This window comes from Mercenaria mercenaria, chromosome 15 (genome assembly GCF_021730395.1).
Source record: "Mercenaria mercenaria strain notata chromosome 15, MADL_Memer_1, whole genome shotgun sequence".
NCBI lineage: Eukaryota > Metazoa > Mollusca > Bivalvia > Venerida > Veneridae > Mercenaria > Mercenaria mercenaria.
Window position 1 is genome coordinate 42,387,648 of NC_069375.1, and position 26,740 is coordinate 42,414,387.

Consider the following 26,740-nt stretch of genomic DNA (forward strand, 5'->3'; position numbering starts at 1 on the left):
GTTGTAAAGATGAAATAAAATGGATTTGTCACTATTAGTTACGATTTATTTCTGTTGATTAAAACAACCACGAAATTTAGTCTGCCACCAATATTGATAGTTTTACAATGACTTCCATTCTTGTTAAGATCCATATATCTGATCCATTTGTGAAGATCTATGAAAGCAACCACGAAATTAATTCTGCTATCAGTATTGATGATTTCACAGTAAAGATCCATATCTCTGATCTTTTTTTAGAAGACCTAATGAAGCTATTAAATCGGATCAATTTCCATACATGAATATTTTGTGTTGTGTAATGAAACTGGATGTATTATGTTTAAACTATCTCTTACAGTAATTGAAAAATTCTTGGTATATTCCCAGCAAACAAATCTTTAAAGGTAATATTTAAAACAATTGTGAAAAACTATATCCAGCGAAAGTGGAAATATTACTTCGTTCTAACTCTACAATGTAGGAAACAGCCGCCTCTACCTTGTATAACAGCCTTTTGTATAACAGCCTTATGTTGAGGCTTTCGCATTTTCAACAACAAAATTAACGACGTTGTTTAGTTAAATAAGTAATACTGTAACTGAAAGAAATCAAAATAGGATAAAACCACCAACCTCAAAATTTTGTCTTATATGATCTATTTGAAAGACATTAAGAAATGAACATGTTTATGACATTTTGTGTCAATTTAATTTACAAAATTTTCACAGTCACAATTTGCACAGGTTTAAACTTTCCAACTTATTTGGTAAATCAATACAAACATAATTTTTTAATTATTATATTTTGTACACTTTGACATTCTTTGTTTCAAGTTTGTGTAAATACAATGTGTGGCTATATTTATATTTTTAAATTCATCCTCTCATTTAGAAATTTGTTGCACAAGTCTAAAAATAGTATGGCTTCTGTAAAATGGGACGGTTGAGAATAGTTTTCAATAAAGAAAAATCTCTCATGTATAGCTCGAATTATTCAAGCGTACTTAAACCAGTTTTGTAATCAATACCGCTAGGGAAAAGGTACTCCGACTATACGATGTAGTCCGGAGTACCAAATATTACTCTGTTTTTTACCTGTTAAACGTTAGTGTTTATGTATTTACGAAAGTTTATGCTACGTGTATTATACGGAGTATACCGAAATACCTGATGTTTCACGATTTACTTGACACTGTTAACAAGATGTAGTATTACAGTTCGACTGCGTGTTTTGAGCCGTGACGGAATGATACACTTTTTCAATTGAGTTATATCGATATTCGGTCCATACCTTGTTGAAAAACCTCTATAGAGTAAATTGATATGTATGTTTTGTTTACCATGAACTTGATTATATCGCTGGCACAGTTGGTAGAGCGTAATGATTACAAACCGTGAGGTGCGAGTTAAAGCCCAGATTGCGGCCGTATGTGTTCTCTAGTATACATTATTTTTATTTTATTTTAGACAAGAATCTTTGAAGAGTCTTTTTAAAAACCATTTTATATATTTTAATAATAATGTTTGACTTATTTTTCTATTTTATTGTTTTTCTATATATTTAATATATTTTGCTACTTTTATTTCAATTTAATTTATGTTACATAATTTCAACTTCACTTGCTGTTTCTGTTGACGACCCTTGAGCTGTATCAGTCTCTGTGTATCGGAATCCCAGTTAAGCTCGATGATCACCGGTGCTAGAAGATCATCTATAGCAATATCTAACGTGCAATGTTTACGTTTTTTTTAAATGTGAACTTACCAAGGCTCGAACATCGAAAAGTACGTTTGTTATTCCAACGCCATATCCTTCGGGCCATGTATTCGTTTACATCTATCGATAATTTATACCGCTTTACTATGTGTTACATATATGTTCATACCTTTCTTTTTTTGGCGTATCAACTGTCCTGCATAAATTAGTCACGGCTCAGAAAACGTGGTCGACCTATACCTCGGTTACTATAGACAGGATTTAACAAGTTTACACAAAATGCAGTTACGGAAGTCATAAAGAGAATTTAGTTTATTTCAACAAATTGGAGATTAAAAATGGAATTTTGGATAGATCTATAGTTTTGTTATATGAATTAAATTTGAGATATTATAATTGTGTTAAATGTCTATGGTATTGCATTTGTCTTTATTATTGAATTTCTCAATGTACTGTAGGTAATATCTAGATCATCTAGTTTTACTGTTGTCAGTGTGTACAATCATAATGAAAATGGCGTTTGGAGGCAGTATAAATACTAACGTTCTGCAAGATGATACATTTGATCTACTATGTACTATGTGTGAGCAAAAAGTTAGAAATAGAGAAGCAGAAAAATACTGTGTAGAATGTGGGGATTATTATTGTTTGTCCTGCGCGCAAGTTCATGACGAGGTTCCATCACTAAAACGACACAAGATACTTGACAAAGGAAAGTTTCCATCAAGGTCAATCACGGCACGGTCACGTTCCGGCAAGACTCAACCTATGGCACCAACAGAAAGGTGTGATCGACACAGTCATCACTATATAGACATGTACTGTCAGAACCATGATGATGTTGGGTGCGATACCTGTATGGCAGTAGATCACAGGTAAGATACAGTAACCACTATCATATATTCATGTACTGTCAGAACTATGATGATGTTGGATGCGGTACCTGTATGGTAGCAGATCATTCACCACTGAAAAATTGTTGAGAAAGACGTTAAACCCGAACACACACACACACTACTATATAAACATGTAATGGCTAAACCAGCGGTAAACGTATGACAGTAGATCACTGGTTAGATACAATCTCCATTATTATAGACATGTACTGTGAAAGCCATGACGATGTTGAGTGCGGTATCGGCAAAGCAGTATATCACTGGTAAGATAGTCTAACAAATTATAAACATGTACTGTCAAAGCAATGACGATGTTCAGTGCGGTACCGGTAAAGCAGTAGATCACTGGTAAGATACAGTCTACAATTATATTATTCATGTACATATTTACTGTCAAAGCAATGACTATGTTGGATGCGGTACCGATAAAGCATGCGCAAGATACAGTCTCCAATATCATATACATGTACTGTCAAAACCATGGACATCTTGAGTGCGGTACCGGTATTATAGCAGTAGATCGCACTATCCGGTAAAATACAGTCACCGCTATAAACCAGCCAGGTAAAATACAGACACCACTATTTAGACATGTACTGGCAAAGCACTGACGATGTTTGGTGTGGCCCATGTGTTGTTATGGATCACAGGTAAGATACTGTCACCATTATATACAGTGTGCTACAAAAGTACGTTCCCAGTACACTCTATACAGGTATATCTCGAATAATTAGGCGTAAAAAAATGTTTGTTTCCGGTATCCCGACCTACCCTAAATTTTTGGCCCGACCCTAAATGTTTTTATGGCCTTGGAGAATATATTTTTCAACTTTTTAACCAAAAGTTGCAAAACTGCACTTTTTTTGCTTTAAACATGGCCAATGATGTTAGAAATCAACTTACTGATGCTCTAAAGGTATAACCCCCTTATTTGGAATAATTATTTGACACAAAAATGACTTCCAGAAAGTCTCCCTTAATAAAAAAAAATAAAAAAAAATGAAAAAATGTTCCGACCTACCTACCCTATTTTTTTGAGCATGTTACCGGAAACAAAGAATTGTTTTTAGGCCTTATAGCTTAATATATCTATATTTCAATCATTACTTATTATACTAAATTTCGATTTTGTAACTATTGTACCTAATAGTTAAGACAAAAAATGATACTTTTTAGCATATCTGATGACACATAAAGTTGTTAAAGTTTCTGGTTTTACCAATAATGAATATTCCGTTAAATGAAATTTATGTTTTAGCATTATAAACTGAAAACCGAAAATGCATTGTCTAGAAATAAAAGAAAAGTGTAGATAATTAACAATGAATTATTGACTTGAAAATCCATTTTTATTTTGTGTTAATGCATTAGGGGCAGGGGTAATAAAATCATTTCTAAAATGAAACAATAAAATGAATTGTAAACATAAGATCTTCTTGAATATTCAACATGAACAGCAAGCTAACTGTAGACTTTCTTATAATACTGTTACAATATGTTACGAGTATATAGGTCTGGTCGCTGAAAATTCAAATGCAGGTCTTAAGGCTGAACACAGCATTAAAATGTCAGATAATTAGTATAATTATTTTAATTTCTTTTGATAAGATACCTGATATTTGTTTTCATACAAAATAACTAGTTTTTAGTACTTGATAATACTCGAGTACATACAACGCTACTAGGGACTTTATATTATCTAAAAGGAAAAAAAGGTAACTCTGCATCAAAGCACGTATTTCTTGATGTACACTGAAATATATATTAAAGTTACTACAATATGTTACGTTTTACTTGAAGGGGTCCATTTCAGATCATAGGAAGTTGAAACACTATCAACATTACAAATTAAATGCAGTTATTTTTCGTAAATTCAACCCCTACCCTCTTAAAATAAGCTTCTCCTTGAAACAACGGGGATGGCCATATATAATACTTTATCCTACCACTATGCATTTATTAGGCCGATATCTGCCTGCCGTGTAAACTTGAGCTTTATACAGTCAATGCAGGTTTATACCGTCAATGCAACTGACGGACTACTTTTTCACGTATATGTGCTATAGGCAATGTAAACTGGGTTGTGATCGAAGCTCAAACATTTCTTCATTTTATTAGGACGGCCACGGTAAAAATGTTTTTAAAAAACGGTTCACTCTATCCTAGTAAACCTCCGTACAGAATGGTACGGTGACGGTTTTTAAAGACTGCGTGAATCGTCCTTGACTTTGTTTATTTGGCGTTCACTCATTTTAGTTAGAAATTTACACAAATAACCAGATTTAAGCAGTCGTTTATTGTTTTTATTGGATCATAAATTATACTGGCACTAAAGCCTCAGCAAGCCTCGGGTGGATAAAACGTTCTCCAACTCGGTGGATAAACTTAAGTTAAGAAAGACAGTAACCTAATATTCTCTATTTTGTTGCTTTTTTAATCGGCCCAAAAATAAAATTCTTTAAGTCTTAGATAGATACAGGAAATATCCGCTACGAATACTTACCTACCCTTTACGAACATCATTAGACTTAAGGTACGTTCAAGATAATGGCTAACACATACATATAGACATAATAAAAAAGCAATTACTTTGGAAAACTTACTATGAGTTACCAATTGTTAAGCTACAAAAATGGGAAAATTGTATTAACACGGATATAATTTGACCCAGAATATATACTATTGGAACTTCACTCCTGGCTTTAGTGCCAGTATAATTTATGCCACCTTAATTTGAAAAGTTCATTCAGAAGTTAGAGCACAATACTTTGCACCCAGGGGTCGCGGCTTCGATTCATGGACACGATATATCTTCGCCTTAACAATTTGACATCTGAAGTATTTCGTTCTCCACCTCCGGGTCATATGGAGAAGTTACTTGCAGAGAGCAAGTCAGTACACGTGCAGAATCCAAAAGTACTGGTAAGGTAATTGAAACAATAATAAAAAACGGCTTAAGACCCAGTCAGACAAACAGACAATCAAGCAGACTGACGAACTAACTTTGCGTATTAATTGAAATAATAATGAACAAGAAATATCTTTAAAAATGATGGTCGGCGAATTGTAATAAGGAAAGAAGTTTATGAATTTTTCATCTAACATTCATCTTTCATCTAACATTTTTCAAATTGCAAAACTAAACACCGCCCATTAACAATTTAAATGGTTCTCTTTTAAGTTTTCGCAAAGGTTTCGTAGGGTTGCAATTTTGTTTCGTTTATCCTTAGCAGTAGTTTGATGAAGATTCATGAAGCGGTTCTTGAGAAGAGGTCATTAAACGTGTTTATGTTTTTAGCTAAATTGGTCCCTATCCCCATTTGTAACAAAATAGCAGGAGACCTTACGATATTGTTACACATCGAGTTTGATGAAAATCCATTACATTTTAGTGGTTAATGCGAAGAAAGGCATATCTACTTTTAGCTATAGTGGTCCCTAATAGGGCCCAAGTTCCTATATAAATAAATTTGGAAGAGGACCTTATAATGATGCTCCAGACCAAGTATGACAAAGATCCACCAAGCTGTTTATGAGACGCTGTATAAAAGCAATTCTAGTTTTAGCTCTAGCAGCCCCTAAAAGGGGTCAAATGTCCCAGCTGAACAAAGTTGGCTGCGGGCCTAATAAAGATGCTAAAAATCAAGTTTGATTAGAATACATGAGAAAAAATCAATTAAAGGATTTTTTTATTTATTATTTTTATTTATTTCTTAAATAGGCCAACTGATCCCGCTATAACAAATAGCATATTCGCTATTCATGAATCTTTGGACAATGACGTCACACCTATAAAAAAGTGAAGGTCAAGCAAAACATACATTTGTAATTATTTCAATATTTCTGTTTCATAAGCAAAGTTTGACCATAGTCATATCACATAGATAAACTGTATGCAGCGTACCTTCATTTCAGTGTAACGAGATTCAGTCATTATATAGCATATATAATAATAAAACAGATTTCAACTGAGTTCAATATTTGCATACCGTACTAAAGAAAAATATTCATATATAATAAATCAGTTAAATATTTTATAACAAATATATCAAAGCAAACAGGTAGTCATTTTAATATGCAACCTGAATAAGTCACAAAAGCAAGAAACCTTTTCATATGCAGACGACAATTGTAACAAGGAAAATCTTTTAAAAAGCACTTCTCTACATAAAAGACTCTTATCACACCCTTATTCATGTGATACGCAGACCGTATTCAGCTCTTTCTTTAATTTGATATATGTTGGTATTGAACAGGTTTTTATCATATTTATTAAACTTACTTATCATTTTGAGATATATCAATATTCTTGCTAAATATACTGAGCCAAAGTTAGCTTTAAAACTGTGAACAGCGTCGTTTAGGATAAACGCTTTGTCTACATTTCACTCAGCGTAGCACAATCAACAGAGTGAAAGAAATTAACACTCTCGTCCAATCAGGCAGAGTGTTGCATAAATCTTTCATTTTGATAAATTATCTATAATGCGTTATCAAGTAATTTGATTTGCAAACTGAAGTCACGTGGCATAGCTAACGAAAACGAATTTAGACGGCGTCGCCGAAAAACAGACGATTTTACCATAATGTTCTGCATAGATAATTGGCAACATACATACATGCATTCTAAACTATATGTTTCTTGTTCTTAGCACCAACTGTTTCATTAAAGGGGAAACGGTTTCACATTTTTGTCAAAAGAGTTTCGAAATACAGAAAATACACTTGTTCTACGTTTAACGGAACTTCTAACGCTTTAAAACATTGTAATGTTGTCATTCCTTTGTACTCGCAGTACTGTTATTTTAACATTGGACTGCTTTCAATGGGACTCAGTACTGTATTTTCCACGTGAAGTCCAATATTTAGCAATAGTTGGATTCCATACAAATACATTACTGTAACCCACTGAAAGCAGTCCAATAATATAACACAGTACTGATAATAAAAAAAGAAGATTAATATCAAAACAAAGTTTTATGTATAAATGCCTAATCAATATGGAAGTAATCGCAAAATGTTTAACGTAACATTATACAATTTTTTGCATGCGTCGACGTAGTCTTACCCCCTAAACGACACCTTCCTAGAGCAACAATTTCCCTTGAAAAAATATTGTTTAGGTTTCCAGTTTTAACAATTGTGCAAAAATGTGATCCCTCTCTGCATAAAATCAGTTTTATAAGACCAGTGATGATAGTTTTGAGAGGCTTTACTGTAGTAAATTCCTGGATTTCGTGACGAGGGAGGGCCTACTAGTCATACAGTCCCAAGTCCTCTGTATTGAACAAAGCGGTTATCTACTGCTTTCATTAACCACAGTACTACCGTTAATTGAAAACAAATCAACCATAATAACTCGGTAGTGCTTGTTTTACGTTTAACTACCTTTTTCACAGTATTTCAGTCACAAAAATAATAGTAATAATTTACGAAAGTTGAGTGAAAATTGCATCCTCATACATAGTCCATTTCTGATATGTCACAATCCTCATTTCCGAATTTATCCGTACATGGTAGAAAAACTTAAACTAATGCTTAAGCTACACGTTTTTGAATATTCATGTAAACGCCTGCAAAAAATATTTTTGTTGTAAATATTGAGAGGAATTTTTAGCATTTACCATAAGAGTTATCTACCGGTATCTGTTGTTATGCTCAGATTTCATGTTTATTGGAGTATAACATTCAGTGTACCAGTGTGGAAAAGGTGAAACGCATTGTTCTTTTTCTATGGAATGTCAGGCTAATTTTTCTAATTTACCATTCAAAACGATAAATGCTTAATAATTTCAGTGACTATTCTAGATCCTCAACACATTTTATCCAGTACCCTAAATTTTCCGTCGAAAACCTTGGCGATATCCGTATTGAAAAAAACAACATGGTGTTCCTTTCAAAATATAAACGTTTATAGCACCCGGCGTATAGCAAATTGCCTTCATTTCTTGTGTCAGAAGCTAGTGTGAAGCATTTGGTCACATTTGTACAGACTGCCTATTTGAAAGAAAAAAAGAAAATCTGCAAATAAGGTGCCCCAGTTTAAAACAGTGTCTTAATGTTTTTGAATTTTTTACTCGTATATTCTCTTTCATTTTATGTTTTCGGATGAAATACTGAGATATAAGTGAAAATATATTTAATAAATTTAAAGTGAATTATATCAAATATATTTTACAGTACCCCAGTTGGGACTACTTTAAATGTATTTGCCCTTAAGGTGCCTCAGGCACTGTCACCAATTGCGATAACAACTTGAATAAGAGTAGTTTCGGGTGTATAAATAAAATTCATATCGAAACTAAGTTTTCCTTAGTTTTTAGCTTCCGCCTCGCTTTGCGCCGTTATACCCTTGTTAATTTTAACACATTGTACAGGCTTAAATAAAAAGGACAAAAGCACTTTACCCTTGACATGAATTAAAATAAATCCAGTATTTGTTTCAGAAATGTCACAAAATTTCTTTCCTCGCTCCGCAACTCGTGAGAATACTACTTTCGAAGCTCACTCGATGAAATAAAATTGCTTATTCCGCAACTTATAGCATCACGAGAATCCCGGGCTAACAAAAGTCTAATATTACGAAGGTGAGAAACCCGAGAAAAGCGCAATCGTGCATTATGAGAAAAACTTGCGTAAAATGGCCACGAGGATCTACAGAGTATTTCATAATCATACAGCAACTGTTATTAAATGCGGTAAGGTAAATAAAACCGAATTAATTTATGAATATTTTACGACAATGGTTTATACGTACTTCTTTATTGGTTATGTTATAAAAACAATGTTTTAAGTAAGATATAAGCCTCAATCGATCCAATATGTAAAATACTGGACGGTCTTCAGCGCTGACGCGCTTCGGACAGTCCGGTATTTTAACATATTGGATCGTTTTCGTCTTATATCCAGTACACATACTGGCAATATTTTTCATATTACTTTTTATCATTTACGTTATTACAAGAAATGTATGACATCAGTATCACGTAAGCTGTTTGGTCTGTATTGCGAGCACAAAAATCGCGAAATTTCAAGTTCTGTTGTATGTTTTTGGTAAAATAATTTTAACAGACTGGGCCCAACTCCCATCGGATATATCATCTCGATATGGATATATTATACAAGGGCAACATTAGAGCAATAGAAAAGTACAATAGTTTCGATAACTGTTTATTAAAGGGTCATAATGCCTTTGATTAAAATGTGGCTGCCACGTTTTTTGTTATGAACATAAATATACTATTTTCTTGTTAAATCCAATGTTTGATAATTGTTTTCTCATGTATTTGTCATAGTTTTGACTATATGATTAACATAATAGAAATTTCTATAAAATGCACTGTTTTGATTATCTACCTTTATGACTTTGACTTCATAAGGACATCGGACATTATGCTAGGGATTTTGCCCTAAGTTCAATGCTATTTCTTGACTTCAGTAGCTGATAGTTTTATATAACAGCTTCAAATACTGATAAATAAGTTATATTCCTATCAAACTGTCACAAAAAATAGTTTTATTTCATATTCGTTCTCTTGAAATTCGAACAGTTTGTAACTAAGAGTCATATTTTTGAAAAATTTTAAATGTGTATTTTTAGTTAAAATAAGCATTGGTATTTAAGGTATGTCTACTATGAAATATTTTGACACAATAAATAAACTGATACCATAGAGATTATCAGTTTTATTGACATTTTTCAAAATAAACGAAACGGAAAAAATAAGAGTGGAACAAAACATTTGGTCCCTAACTGTACTGCAAGTTATTTCCACCCGAGTGCCCATGATAACACTGTGCATTGATCATATCCTATTGTTTGTTTTCTATACATCAATTGCTATACTGTATTTATACACATGTACAATACTGACCGGTCATTATGTGGAGGATTATTATTGAATACATGCAGTGGTGTAGCTGGCCATACATTGGCGTAGTTGGCCTTTTTCAGTTGAAACGGAGTGGTGCAGGAGACTGCCTATTCCACTACGGGTTCAGGGATGCCTTACTTTTAGCATTTTATATCAGTGGAACTTCACTAGCTAGTATCAACCTTATCTATATAGATATTCTTGGGGTGTCTGTGTTAGTTCTTTGAGGTCCTTACTAGTATTTCGGTTGGCTTCGAAATACGTTTCAGATGTGTGAGCGAATTGATGTTAATTCTGGGGGTGTCAGTGTTAGTTATGGGCGAGTCCGTATTAGTTCTATGGGTGTCAGTGTAAGTTCTGGAAGCAATTAGGTTAGTTAATGTGATGGTGTCTGGTGTAGTTTTTGTTAGGGTATAGGATGATGGATCAAATAAAAACAAATGTTGCTCTTAAAATGCATTCTATGTTCTCTTCAACTGTGTCCTACAAAAGGTAAAAAAATTGCACCTAAGTGGCACTATTCCCATAAAAGTTCGTCTGTATTTCTTTGTCTACTTTACGTTGAAGACACATATGTAATATGTCGAAGCCACTTGCTTGGTTCTTGACTTACGACAGATGCAGCTGTCTCAATCCTGATAACACTCAATCGATGGACTTAGACTGTCAAGAGGTAACAGATCTGATTGCAAAATTCATAAGATATACTTATAAAGATCTGTCCGCTTTCTAGCTTCACTTTCTATGTCCCCTATTTATTTAGTTTAGTGTTTTCTGTGCTTGAAATATTTACAAAAATGAATAAACTGTGTATATATGTAAGGTTTAGGAAACACATGCAATAAGTGTCAAATATTTATGTTAAAATTTTTTTGCTGACACCCTGTACGTAGTTTTTTTTCAATTTTAAACACTTTCCCACCCGTGACCAAGTGTCATTTTTGCAGCATACGTATATAATAATTATTTACAAAGGCATGTGAACTATTTTGTTGCGTCACTGGTGGGAAAGATGTTTAAAACGTAAAAATGATTTATGTTCATATTTTAATAGAAAAGAGAATGAGAAATGTCTACAAAGTCTTCTTTTTTGTTCATAAACTTGTAAAATGAAGTCGCATTTATCAAGAAATGGTCTTCAACTATCATAACTATGCAATTTCAGAAGTCTATCCCTATGTCAAGTTTTCCTTAATCGGATAGGCAATCTGAATAGGAAAATGTCCGAGGTCCTTTCATGTGTACTATTGAAAGTAGCGTTTTTTCTAACTATTTACTTGTGTATAGTCTCTACTTGGACAGCAGCATTATCTGTTTTAAACATAAAATTAAATGCCTTATGGAACTTTAAGAAAGTGCTAATGCTCATACTGTCTTGAAAACTTTGCAAGATACACGTATAAAGAATCAACAATATAGTGAGTTTATTTTGAAGTTTGGTCGTTATAAATTCAGATGTTTATTAAACAAAAGCAAAACAGAAAAAAATGTGTATGGACGTGTTTATACAGATAATATATCGCCAAGCTGTATCAAAAATATTAACTATATATAGGTTAGCACTTTTCTAAACATACTGGAAACTGTTATGCTTTTCTGTTGTTCTCGCGGTAAAATAACCCGATCGAGATAATGTATCCATTCTTATAAAACTATATTCAGTTTATACTAAGTTATTTTAGCTCGATTGTGATGATAAGCTTATTTGAGCCACTGTCGAGTCCGCTTCGTGGAAAAAGACAATACTCTAGTCATATGAGAAGGCACTATATTTAAGTAGTCTCATCTCCGGTTCAGGTTCATTCAGTTGGATCGGGGATATTTGAATTGGATTTGGATGTAGCAGTATAATTAGAAAAGAACAGTATTCTTTTGAAAAGCTTAGGAACATATTTTCAATTAAACAGTATTCAGTATGACGAGCTTAGGTTTTATGTATTTTGACCACATGCTAAATTTTATATTTTCTGAATGGCTTGCCGGCCAATAGTTTTGACTATTGTAAAAACAATATGTATATATACACAACACAAACAGTTAAACTCCGATTATATGTTTAATCTACACTTATTAAAGTCAATTTATAACGACTATATTCAGCAATGTTTCAAAACAATGAATTCTCTTTCTCTCACATAATTGCAACTTCTCCACCACCAAAAACTCTCCAATCAGTCCAGAAAACAGGAAAACAACCCATTTTATACCTGCTACAAAATATTGAAAGCTATCCCCCAAATATGGAATGCTATCTCATACAGCATTAGCCCTGTCAGCTAGGTAGCCTAGACCCTAGAGATTTATTGAGCTACATGTTGAGATACACACTGACTCTAGCTGACCCCAGCATTCTGCAGAAAGTAGCAGAGATTTTCTGATAAGAAATATTCTAAGGGAAAGAAAATAAGACAACATTTGAATTCCTTATAAAATTATAACACTCCCCTCCCCTTGGCTTAATGGTCTATATTAAGTAACAATGTAATATGCTACCAAAACTTCCACTAATGATATCAAGAAACACTCTCCGCGCACAAAAACAGGATATAATGAAATTTACATTTAACATGCTATCTGATCAAAACCAAGCAGAATGTGCAGAATGAATATGAGTAAATATATATATTTACAGCATGCAATAGCATTACATTAAACAGTTCACAGTTCATTAGTACTTATATCAATGAAAACAATACACATGTTTGCAATGATTCAATAAATACACTATGAAAAGAATACATGTAAAGTCCATTGCAAAACTATAATCCATTATGGAATATAACTCAGTCCTAGAAATCCTGCACACTTTTTAGTCCTATATATTCCTAAACCTTAAACATAATCACACTCTACAGTTTGTTGATTTCACAAACACACTTGTCCTGGTGCCATTTTATTTTCTGTTTAAATGAACATGATATTCACTACTGGGTGCACATACCATTAAACATGGTTTAAAACCCTGTAAAATACCCATTAAAATAGGAAAAACCGTTAATTAACCCCATTAATTCTTGCATCACTTTATTCAACAGGTTTCATAATATTAATGGGTTACATGTTAAAATACCCATTTTTTACCATGAAGCATGCCATTAAAATTAAGTTTGTTGCTAAAAAAGTTAATGGCTTTGAAAAAATTGTGAAATTTTGTATATTTTGAATTTAACAGGATTATCAATGGCCCTTAAAATTGATTTAATACCAATTAAATGTTCAGGTTCTGTACGATTTCATTTAAGAGTAAACTTAATGGCCCTTAACAGCAATGTGATGCCTATTAAATCCTTCATTCTGTAAAATGTGATTCGTATATTTTATGTTTTTGGTTTTTGGCTTGCACTCCCATTGAATGCTTATAATTCCAGTCCCATATTGTTCTTAAATGGACTTTAATCACAATAAATACATACTATGCACACATTGTCTATAATATATATATATCATGATGTTATATCTAGTTGCATTAAAGTTATTTCCCCTTGATGCAGTTACGCCATTGTTTTTCAAATGTTTGCCAAATTGTGTTCCTACAAACAATCGGATTTATTTCAATGAAAGTCGGATGAAAACATACTAATTTATTTGATAACATCAATCTATATTATTTTGGTAAAGGTAAATATGTATTGGTGCATGCCACTTTTCTGTTGATTTTTTTTTCTTGTCCAAATAATTGGCATTTGTATAAGAAAAGGGGTAGGGTAAGGAATTTACATTATAGAATGTGCTCAGACCCGTTTAGATTTTCAAATAAATTTTCCAATCCTTGAGTAGAAACTAAGATTTATAGAGAAGTGAACAGTACACATAATTGAGAAGATTTACAGTCTGACTTCAATTCATTTGGGGAATGGGCAGATCAATCGCTTCTTTGTTCCGATGAATCAAAGAGTGTGGTAAGCTTGATTTGGGAGGGGGGAAGTTGTGATGCAATCCCTCAAACATTTGTTCTTAGCTGTTTAAGTGCATGCACCTGAGCACAAAGTACTGCAGTAGAGCTAAGTTGTTATTGCCCATTGTGCGCTGATATTGTCATCAACAGTTGCTTTTTGAATACACCTGATGCCTAATATCTGTACCAATAAAAACTTGGTCAGAATGTTGGTCAATATTATAATGTTGAATAGTTAAAACTACCCACATGGTCACTTGATCTATTAAACCTGTAAACCTTTCTCAGTACAAAACAATAGAATACAAAGTCCATTTATTTTCTCAGTTCATATGAACATATGACAGATTAAGGATACAACATGATAATATGTACAAGGCTGTTACATGTGTTTACAAAATAATGAGAGAAAAAAAAGAAACAAAAATTCTTCTAGCATTTTACAAAACAGTACATATGTATAGATACTATTACACGTGTAGTAATACGTAGTTTAAATCAATACGACAAAGATAATATGAAGTTGATTATCTTAAGATGTTAACAGAGTATTAAAAGAATTAATGGCCCCATTAGTTCTTACTAATTAATGGGGAATTAAGGGGTATTTTTAATGGCACATAAATTTCATGCCAATTAAAAATTTTCACGGAGTTTTAAGGAGCCTGCTATCTTATTTTAATGGTTTATTTTAAGCAGATTTTCATGGCCATCAAAGTCATTTTAACAAGGTATATTTTACCAGGGTTGTAATATACATATTTCATGGATTTTTAATGTATGGCACTAAAACTATGGTCCTGACAATCCTATTAAATAGTAAGAACTAATGGGTGAATTTTAATGGTGACCTGTTAAAACTCTGTTAAAAACGTTTGAAAAAAAATAAGGCCAATTTCATTACCCTTTTAATTGCAAGTGCATGCAGTAGTGATTTATAATCATTTAAACTTAGCAATTTACAACTTTAATTTGGCACAGCATTTCATATTTCTTAAACTTAAATGTTATCAAATGATATGTGAAAGGAAAATTTCAGAATAATTAAAATATTTTAAATCCAATTTTGTGAATACACACTGATTAATCCAAATTTGAATTCACTCGGAATATTGGGTGTAATACAATATTCCATCCAATTTTTAAACATATAAACAAAAAGAGAACGAAAAAAAAAACACCGGTAAAATATGGCCCGCTCTGGAAATGTGGCAAGCCTTATATCTGTTCAATCGGTTGTTTGTTTGATTGGGAGAGTTTTATATTTATACAACGGAGGTCAGTTAATAAGTGCTTTGGATTTCGCAACAGTACTGACCTGTTCTTCACAAAAGACTGACACGTTCTCAACATCATACAAAGGTTGAGTACGAATGACACACTGTCTTCTGTAAGAATTCACCTCGACTTGGCATCGAACATGTTACCTTTCCTGATTACGTGGCACAGTTTATAGATTAATGTCCATGGTACTGTTTATTTCGACTTGATGGTACATGCACATAGTACCTGACAGTAAACGGTACTCGTTAGTTTGCCAGTACATGTACATGGCAATTTACAGTACAGGTTCCTGCACGGGTGGTAAACTTGCAATCCAATTCCCGCTGGGAATACGCTTGAAATGGGTTGCGCGACGTCCAGTGTTGGTGTTGCGCGTAAGAAGGACTAAATTTAGGTAGGTGAAGGTATAGTTTGCTCAGTATGACACAATTATAAATGTTTTAGAAAACAGTAAAATGCTGTTCGACACAAATATGGTCAAACATCATGCATGTGAATTATCTGGATTGTAATTTATGATTCGGCCCTATTATCACAAAAACTGGCGACACTAAGCGTGAAAAAAGTATGAAATCAACAAAAAATGCCCGGCTAGCCTCGCTCCTTCCAGGACCATATCTAGCCTCGTCTGAGAAACCCTTTCTCAAACGACAATAATCTGTTATTCTCTATTTATTTGCTTCAAATCCTGCTTGTGGAGACATTATTCACTAAAACATCATCGGGAATGGGGTTGCGCTTCGGGAATGAAGTTGCTCGTATACATTTGAATGTCAAAATGTTAAACTTTCTTGTCACGTATGAGACTGCGAAACCAGTTTCCGCCTACAAAGATACTTACAACTGTATTATTTCAATGGATATAAAAATGATAATGTTACTAATCAAGTGATTTCATATTGGCCTTGTCATTTGTCCAAGAATGGTCGTATTTGCCCAAGGCCAATATGAAATCACTTGATTAATGATAATTTTATCATTCAACTTTACAATATTGGCTGAATAAACAAGAATATAAATGTACTTGTAACAATAACAATTTTATTTGTATTCAACTTAGTAAAAAAAGATATCAGTACGAGTCTAAAAATGTCCGCATATCAACTGAAATAAAATGTAATGTTCTATTTGAAAATGTGTTACTGTTAAAACTCTTTATATTGTCTGTAGGCAATATCTGCAGTTTAAACGTTTTTCCAACTATTCACTCTCTCAGTAGTTGTTATACTATAATGCCTTTATTCAGAATCACAATATCTATATATGTTCAATCTATTTCAAGAGGGTAAGATCAGTGCTCCTGAGAATCTTCAGAAGAACAATACTGTTTCCTTTTACCGGAGAAAATATTGATATAATTAAATGTTCCACCAGATATGGTTGCACCACATATAAACGCATACAGATTTGAACTTCTCTTATTGCAGTAATTCATTTCATTGTTTATAGAATTCAATTGTACTTGGTCATGGTTCTCTTTTTCAGAAGAGGGAAGTAACACTTCATTTGTTATGCTAAAGTCAAATTTTGAGAAACAATCCTATGAAACTTATTTCTAATGCCATGTAATAAAACACATATTGAATGGTTTACTGGCCAAAAGTCAAAACTATTTGACCTCGGTCTTTCAAAACTTGGGCAGTAGTTTTGACTATTGACCAGCAAGCCATTCAATAAGTGTATATTATTACACAACTCTTTATACAAATCACTGGTCCATCTTTTCACTGTCAGTAGTTCAACGCTAGTAAAAACGTGGAAGAAAAGATAAGAACATTTATGTTTGATTTATGTATTGAAGCACCTAAAGAATGACTTGCCAACCAGTAATCAAAACTACTGGTTGATATCCTTTGGCGTATTTGATTATGGTAGCGGTTATTATCACTCACAGTGGGAGTAGATACTTCATCTCTTTGAAAATGTTTAACATACACTAAAAGGCATTATGGAATTTTAGAACAAGTAATACCATTGAATTCTAGGTATTCTCTGCCACTACTGGTTACTTTTAGTTCAATGTCTCCCCAGAGCAGATTTGTATGGTCCTAACGCCAACGCAGACCGAAAAAGACACCATTGTTTATCCATACTGTATGAAGGAGACTCTCTGGTGTAGCTGTAACATATAAACTTATTTTTTGAGACTGATTAAAATAACATTAGAATTCTCTAAAATCATGCATATGCCATGAACGACATTTTATTACATGTTTTGCAGTGAATAACTAAAAATAAAACTTGAAATACATTTAATATTTTCGTAGATAAAAGTATGTAACATTTGGTCAAAATCATTGAATATACATGAATTGTAAAGAAAATTGGTTTGCTTAAAATGCTTAGTAGTAAAATTATTTCACTCGAGAAAGTTCTTACATCGGAGAGCTAAATCAATCATGAAAACATTGTGTCTAGTCTATGATCACTCATTGAAAGATATTTTTTTAAAATGTCCTCTATATAAAACCAATCTTAACATATTAAGTTGATACTATAATTTAAATTTTAAAACAGTCCAACCTCTATTTACTGAAATGACATATTGTTATTTAAAATATTATTTACATACCACTGCCAAGAAGGTTCTGCTTTTGTAGCATTTCTATCTCCTCTGTGGTTAATGGACCAGCACGGAGTTTTTGTTTCCCTTCCCCTGTGATTTAAGATCCTTTCTATTCGATTCTAGGACACGATTAATGGCTAAAACCTTCGTCTCTCTTGATGCTGTACTTGATCGTGTTCTCTTTCAAGTGTCTGTCAAGGCTATTCTGAATCGTGTCGAGTTTATACTCCGAGCCGTCACGTTTACGTATAGCTGAAAAAAGCATGAATGATAAATGTATAAAGGATATTTTTATGTTTCCGTGTAAAATAAAATCATTTTTTTTATCTTAATTATAAAATGTGGTTCTGGTTAGTATTCTTAAATAGTTCTTACCACATAATGCTAGATTAATCACGCAATGTGACGACTCACATTCAATGGGCAAGGTCTCTCACAAAAACCATGATGTCACAATGTTCATATTGAAAAAAGCTGATTTTCTCATACTTTCAGATTTCTTTCATATTTTAAGTTAGTTCTGCACGTTCGAATAAAAAAAATCTACAATGTAGAATTTGATTAATCCCTGGTTTTTCAAAACTTCAGAATATACTGATAAAATTACGCAAATAAAAAAGATAGGGTCGTGTGCTTGATTTTTTGCTAGATTTATTTGAAAATTGTGGACTTCACACAAGTTTTCATAATTGGAATCAATGGGAAAATCACAATTATGTTAAAATTTTCGCGAATAATTTTTTTTCTACAATGTCGTAAATAAACATATGGCCTGTAATATGATGAAATAAAATGTATAGGTCCGTGTGCTACTTTTTGTGATATTTGCTCAAGATGAATGACATCTGCACATTTCAAGCTAAGTTTAAGACATTATTTGGAATGATTTTAACATGCCAGACGTTTTAATATCATATTCTATCTTTAGACAGATAGTAACGTAGTTGTAGTAATAACTTTACCTACGGATTGCCATTAATTCATAAAATGATGTTCCTTTCCGTATGTCGAGTCCAGGCTTTATTTTACGTTTTCCGGATACTTTTTTTCAAACGTGCAGAACTACCGTAACAAGGTGTACTACATAGGTGTATGATGAATTCCACCCAACCCGAAAATCTGCAAAAAGAAAAGGATGGTCCAATTCATCTGGCACTTTAGGTGTAGTGCAATGCATGCTCTTTATGATTTTGTAGGTAGACTATTTATATATTCTTCTATCATTTCACAAATGAAGTTAATTATATTACAGTCAAACCTGTGTTAAAGACCACCTCTGAAGAGAGACGACCTGGCTCTAAAGACCACATGTTTTCTTTCCCATTTTAACATTTACAGTGTATTTTAACATGTGAATAAAGACCACCTCCAAATAAAGACCACATTTTGGCTCTCCCACGGGTGGTCTTTATAGACAGGTTTGACTGTACTGTAAAACAGTGAAATGCTTGATACAAAATCCTACCCAAGTAGACTATCAAGTTCTTTCATCGGGATGGTCTCCACAGGCCTATGTTCTCCAACACTTTGAGCCCAGTCCCTGAATATTTTCAAATCACTTCCTGTTTTGTATGATGTGTTTTTGTTTTTATTTTCTTCAATAAAAGTGTCCGTGACACCATCTTCAACGGTCGCAAAACATTGTTTACGTTGTGTTTCTTTCCACGGGCACTTGGTTGCACTGATGGTAGTTTTACATTAATGGACAAGTACTAAATGTTTGCTGCTTTTAACCTCTGATGTAGCACTCTCTGAGTATGAAAAACTAAACAATATGTCGGGAATTCCCTTTTTAAAGATTCTTAAAAATCATAGTCTAAGGGTAGATATAAATATAAGGTATTTCACTCGGCCATTTTAGATAACGGAACTACGGCTGACTAGCTTGACTGGTTTCGCAAAAGGTTGTGAACCACTAATTTATTTTTGTCTGTTTAATAGTTAAGCGTTGCAGTCTTCCGAAAGATTGTCTTTTTTAGCTTGTGAGAAAAAATAATAGATTACCGAAGGTCAAAAACCAGCTCACTACATCAAATCATAAAAAACAATTCATTGACAATCTAAATGTCAGAACTACTATATAAAAATGTATGTCTGTATGAATTGTAGGTACGTTAATTACAAAGCAGATATTTCACACTTAGTATTTTGCTTTTTTCGAAATCATTTTGTACATATGTCTTTACCAACGAAAACAAAAACCGACCTACCCCGATATTGTATAAACTGATGCGAAACACCAGCACCGGAAGTCGCGCAACCTATTTTTAGCGTATTCCAAGCAAGAAATGGATTGCGCGTTTACCGTCCATGTTACTGTCAATTTTGAAAGTACATGGTCAGACGGCCAACGTCACCATTTCAAGATTATGACAATATACTCGTACGTTTTTTGAAATTTTGACTGGACTATATAGACATGTACAGTCAAAACCATGATGATATTGGATGTGGTACATGTACAGCAGTAGATCATTGGCTAGATACTTTACAGACATGTGCAGTCAAAGCCATGGTGTCGTTGGGTATGGTACATGTATTGCAGTAGATCACATGTAAGATAAACTCACCTCTATATAGATATGTACAGTCAAAACCATGATGAGGTTTGGTGTGGTAGCTGTATTGCAGTAGAACACACGTAACATACAGTCACCATTATATGACATGTACAGTCAAAGCCATGAAGATGATGTTGTTTGCGCTAAATGTACGGCAGTAGATCACAGTTCAGATACAGTCACCACTCTGTAGACATGTCTTCTCAAAACCATGATGAGGTTGGGTGTGGTACTAGATCACAGGTAAGATACACTCATCACTTTTAGACATGTGCATTTGGTACGTGTATCGCAGTAGATCACCGGTAAGATACAGTTACCACTATACAGATATGTCTTGTCAAAACCTTGATGATGTTGTTTGTGCTACATGTACGATAGTACATCGCTGGTAAAGTACAGTCACCACTATATAGACATGTACTGCCAAAACCTTGATGATAGTGTGTAAGGTACATGTATGACTATAGATCATAGATAAGATACAGTCACCACTATATAGACATGTACTGTCAATTTATTTATTTATTTTGTTGGGTTTAATTTCGCACCGACACAATTATTGGTCATATGGCGACATTCCAGGTTTGATGTCGGAGGAAGACCCCAGGTGCCCCTCCGTGCATAATTAGAGGAGCGGGCACCTGGGTAGCCACCGACCTTCCGTACGCCAGCTGGATGGCTTCCTCACATGAAGAATTCAACACCCCGAGTATGTATTGTCAAACCATGATGACTATCGATCCGGAACACGTATGAAAGTAAAACATAGGAAAGATACACTCCACTATGTAGACATGTAGTTTCAAAACAATGATAATAATGGGTACGGTATATGTATTGCAGCAGATCACAGGTAAGATACAGTCACCACTATATAGACATGTACTGTCAAAGCCATGAAAATGTTGGTTTTGGTACATATAAGGTGATGTAGGATAAAATCTGAACATTCAGTACATTTCATAAAATATTATTTATGTGAGTAAATCATTTATAAGGGTCCTTTTAAAGAAAATCTATCTCATAGTCAGACGAGAATACAGAACTTTAAAATTTATTCCATTTTTTACTCAGAAAAATTGAGCATTGACAAATATTAGGAGGGCATACAATGCATGTTTCAATGAAAAGACAGGGAAACGGACTGATAAAACGCAGAGATCAAATACAGTATATCAATACAATGCAAATAGCTACACTTGTTTTATATATTTTTCAGGTCATGCCAAGATATCTTTTATATACCAGAATTTCTTCAAAATAACACAAGGATATCTCCTGCGAAGACTACATTGAAGAAATTAGAATCAATTGCGACAACGCTCAAAGCTCATTATGAAAAATTCCAACGTGGAAAACAAAAGCTTGTGAAAAGAAGAGCTTCAACACTAGGAGATATCCTAAAGTTTAGAAAGGAAATTAATGAGAGACTTGACGAACTAGAGAAGAACACTGTAACTGACACAGAAGTGAGATACAAAGCCTTAATAAGCAAGTTAGAGGAAGAAATGGAAATATTAGAGATAAACAGAGCCAACATACAATCCGCAAGAGACAAGCTTGTATCTGTTGACAATAACGTTTCACAAAACTTTGTGAATGATACTAAAGGTAAAAATATAGCTATCAAGGCCGAAGAATGCATTGAAGTAAGCAAATCACAACTTCCGACAGAAGATATTGATTTTAGACCAGATCTAAGAATATCTGCTTTGTTACAGGAATTACCTGCCCTTGGAAATGTTAAACAGAGAGAAACTATTAAGATTGAACAAGCTACAACTGTTAAACAACAAGTTTCAGGTCAGAAAAATGAAAATTCAAACTTTTATAATGTTAATAACACTGAACAGGAGGCTTTACTTAAGGTAAAAGGCAACATGACATATCATGTTGAAGTTCGATCAGATACATTTGTATGTAATATTGTCAGTGCCTGTACTCTGGAGGATGGAACGATACTACTGTCTGATTTCAGAAACTACAAGCTTAAACGTTTAGACAGTTCCTCATACACAGTCATAGACTACTGTGATCTGCCTGTGAGACCATGGCAAGTTTGTTCCATCAATAAATACCAAGCTGCTGTATGTTTGCCAAACCAGCTAGAAGTTCACTTTATTTCACTGTCAAACAGAATGACATTAACAAACAAGATAACAACTGATTTTTACTGTAGTGGTCTAGCATATGCTAATGACAATCTGTATATTTCAGACTTGCATACATCAGTTTATATATACAGTGTATCCGGAAGAAAGCTGAAGCAGTTCAGTAAGGACCAATCAGGAAAGGAACTGTTCTCTGACATCAGTAGTCTGGCTGTCAGTGAGGATGGTTCAAGGATTTATGTTGCTGATAGTTATGATGGACTGATTATACTGGACAATAATGGAAAGGTTGTTGGATTATTTGATGGTCCACAGTTAGATTATGCCTATTGCAGTTATCTTACAGGAAGTGGAAGTCTGTTTGTGTGTGGAAGAAACTCCAACAATGTGCTCCAGTTTGGACTTGACGGTAAACTGATAGGTGAGGTTGTGAAATTCGATGATGATGCCCGTTATCAGGCCATTTGTTGCAATCAGCAAACGTCAAGGATGGTTTTAGGCAGATCTGAGAATGAAATTAGAGTGTATGACATAATATAGTAACTATGATCTCATTCTGTTAAAATAAGTGACCACATTATATAGACTTAACTGACATCAGTCAATTATTTGTTTACATATTGTATATAGAGACTAGACATTGGTGAATACCACTCATAGAGATATTATTTAATACTTGGATTATCATATATTTGTAAATAAACATATCTTGATAAACAATGAAGATGAACATTATTTTATTTTGGTAATGCTTTTTTCTTCATTTTATTTTTAATTTCTACAGGACTTAAATGAAACTTAATGTTGTTTAACTTCGCTATTCAACAGAAACTTTCCAGATGCTGTAAATAAGTAATCATCAAATTTTATGCTGTAGAAATTTTGCTCACTATTCAAAAGTTTAAACTGAAATATCAAATTTGAAATAAAATATTTTAAATGATTGGCAGTAATTAAGTACCGATTAAAGCCTTGTCTGTTCAGTCAGACGTAAAACCAGTGAAATGCTGGTAGTTCAAACATAGATTGTTTTATTACACAAATCATAAATTCAAAAAGGGAAATTAGTCCACATTAGGGATGCTATGGTTTCTAAATGCCACGGGCATACATAAAGTGGTGATAGCGAACGATCTTTCCACACTTTTATATTGATTTTTTTGCTTGTTTTAATCCAGTGTTATGAGGATGAGTAAATACCAAGAAATCATAATTATTCTTTTAAGAAATCAGTTAGAATTAAACTTTTGAGGATGAATCAACATGGATATTAATTTATGCGACGAGTAAACATTGTCGTAGAGTACGTGCTACATTCAGTGTGATATCTCAAGATAAATTATTCGCATTAATTACCTAATGTATATCAGTGACTTCGATAACTTAACATTTTTGTCAAAGGCCAAAAAAAGAAATACTGCTTCAGTACCACAGACACTTGGGGTCAGGACAAATACACACCCCACTCCCCACAACACAGCCCACTCTCCTCCGTCCCTGGTTAAGTTTAGCGAGTATTTTTTAGCATTTAAACATGTGTTGAGCATAGGTGACAATCATAAAACGCATTTTATAACAATGTCAGCGTGTCCTAAAAGTCCAGTTCTACCATTAAAATAAGAAGACGTGAAACAGTGAAACTGACACTAGAAAACAATAGTCGATTTAGCTTTTAAATTAGCACCTACCTATGAATCCCTGGTATCAATCAACGATTATGTAACCGTTCTGTAAAATAACACCGGTCCTGACAACTGACGTTCGGGTTCCGACGAGAAATCAATAATTATCAAAACTACATATGAAATTATGGAGTCAAAGTCATTATAGAGATAATCAAAGCAACGCAGTTTATAGTTAATCATACAAGAATAGTCAAAACTTTGACAAATACATAAGAAAACACCTATCGAACATGGGACTTAACAAGAAAATAGTATATGTTATGTTCATAACAAAAAACGTGACAGCCACATTTTAATCAAAGGCCTTATGACCCTCCCGTTAATATATAGTTATTGAAACATTTGTACTTTTCTATTGTTCTTATGTGACCCTTGTATAAGATATCCATATCGAGATAATATATCCCATGGGAGAAGTTTGTTAAAAGTATTTTACCAAAAATATACAAGAGAACCAAATTTCGCGACTTCTGTTCTCGAAATACAGACCGAATAGCTTACGCGATACTGATGTCATACATTTCTTGTAATAATGTAAATGATAAAAAGTAATATGAAAAAAATAATATGAAAAAAATATTGCCAGTATATCGAAGGAGCCTTAGAAGTTCCGTTAAACGTAGAACAAAAGACCAGTGTATTTTCTGTATTTCTAAACTCTTCTGACAAGAATTTGAAAGCGTTTCCCCTCTAGTAAAACAGTTCCAAAAATTACCATATACCTTTGCTGCGTTACGGACCCCTGAGGGATTTGCGTTTATTACGAGTTCAAATATATAAAAAAAAAGAATATTTTGAACGATGTGACGAAGTTCCAAAAATTTTCATATACATTTGCTTCGTTACGGACCACTGAGGGATTTGTGTTTATTCCGAGTTCAAATATATTTCATTATCAAGGATATTAGGATTTTTTCATAAAATGAGTGTATTTTCAACATTTTAACACGTTTGTACGAAAACAGACGTTAGAGACAAAAATAGCTATAACAATGCATTTTAGGAAATCTGTATATTTTAGAGAAATGTGACATTCACTCTTCTAAAGTTTTATTTTACTGCTTTCTGAATATTATAATTTAAAACAATTGTAAAAAAAAACGTATTCGCGTCTGGTGGCACATTCACGCTTCCGTAGAATCAACATATATTATAAGAAAATTATTTTGAAACTACTTCTGAAATGTCTAGGTTTGCAGCTTTTCAATACGGAAATATCTGACATTCGAGGCATATACTGACACTTTTAGACAACATCAAAAAGGATATTTTGAACGATGTGACGAAGTTCAAAAACTTACCATATACCTTTGCTGCGTTACGGACCCCTGAGGGATTTGCGTTTATTATGAGTTCAAATATATTTTCGTAGATGAAACGCTGACATGTCGTGCTTAAGCCTAGGTATTTTCAAATCGTTACAAAGTGCTGAAAAGTGACCCCATTAGCACAAAAATAAAAGAAATCCACGCACATACATTTAGGCGGGGTGACTCCTGTCCGTGACCTCTGACCCCTGCAAGTTTCAAGTTTAGTCTGCTTACTTTTATTTTCGTTACTTCCGGAAAAAAGCTGATGGTTGTCTAACGTCACTATCTTTGACGTCAAAAACATAGTATGCCTGGCGATATTGTGATAATGCGAAAATGTGCCCGTCGTCCTAAAGATATTAGATTTTTTTTAAATGAGTGGGGTTTTTTTTAATATTTTTAACACGTTTGAACGAAAACAGTCGTTAGAGACAAAAATAGCTATAACAATGCATTTTAGGAAATATGTATGTTTAAGAGAAATGTGACATTCACTCTTCTAAAGATTTATTTTACTGCTTTCTGAATATTGTAAAGGACAATTGTCTTAGATTGAAAACCAAATGTGCATTTCAGTGTTATAAAGTAAAGCATTAAAGGTGGATAATCAGATTTTGGCCATGTAACGGATTTGTTCGAAACTTTAGCATCTGATCATTTACACTCATTTATGTTCACTTAACACTTAATACAAATTAGATTTTCACTGGAGGTATTTTTAAAATTTCATTTTCCTATCCTGGTTGCCCAACCAAGATAGAGTTATTTTATCATAAGTATAAATTTGATAAACATACTTTGCCTAAGGAAATGTATAAATATTAGACAACCAAGATAGATTGGAAATAAATGAATTC

The 26,740-nt window shown here is 33.3% G+C and overlaps 1 protein-coding gene across 1 annotated transcript; it reads left to right on the plus strand.

Moving 5' to 3' along the window:
- Nucleotides 1–1,922: 1,922 nt before the first annotated feature.
- Nucleotides 1,923–24,746, plus strand: LOC123561306 (uncharacterized). Its single transcript, XM_053525100.1, has 2 exons — nucleotides 1,923–2,573; nucleotides 21,997–24,746. The coding sequence occupies exons 1-2, from the start codon at nucleotides 2,206–2,208 to the stop codon at nucleotides 23,426–23,428; spliced, it is 1,800 nt and encodes a 599-aa protein (XP_053381075.1). The 5' UTR covers nucleotides 1,923–2,205; the 3' UTR covers nucleotides 23,429–24,746.
- The last annotated feature ends 1,994 nt before the right edge of the window (nucleotides 24,747–26,740 follow it).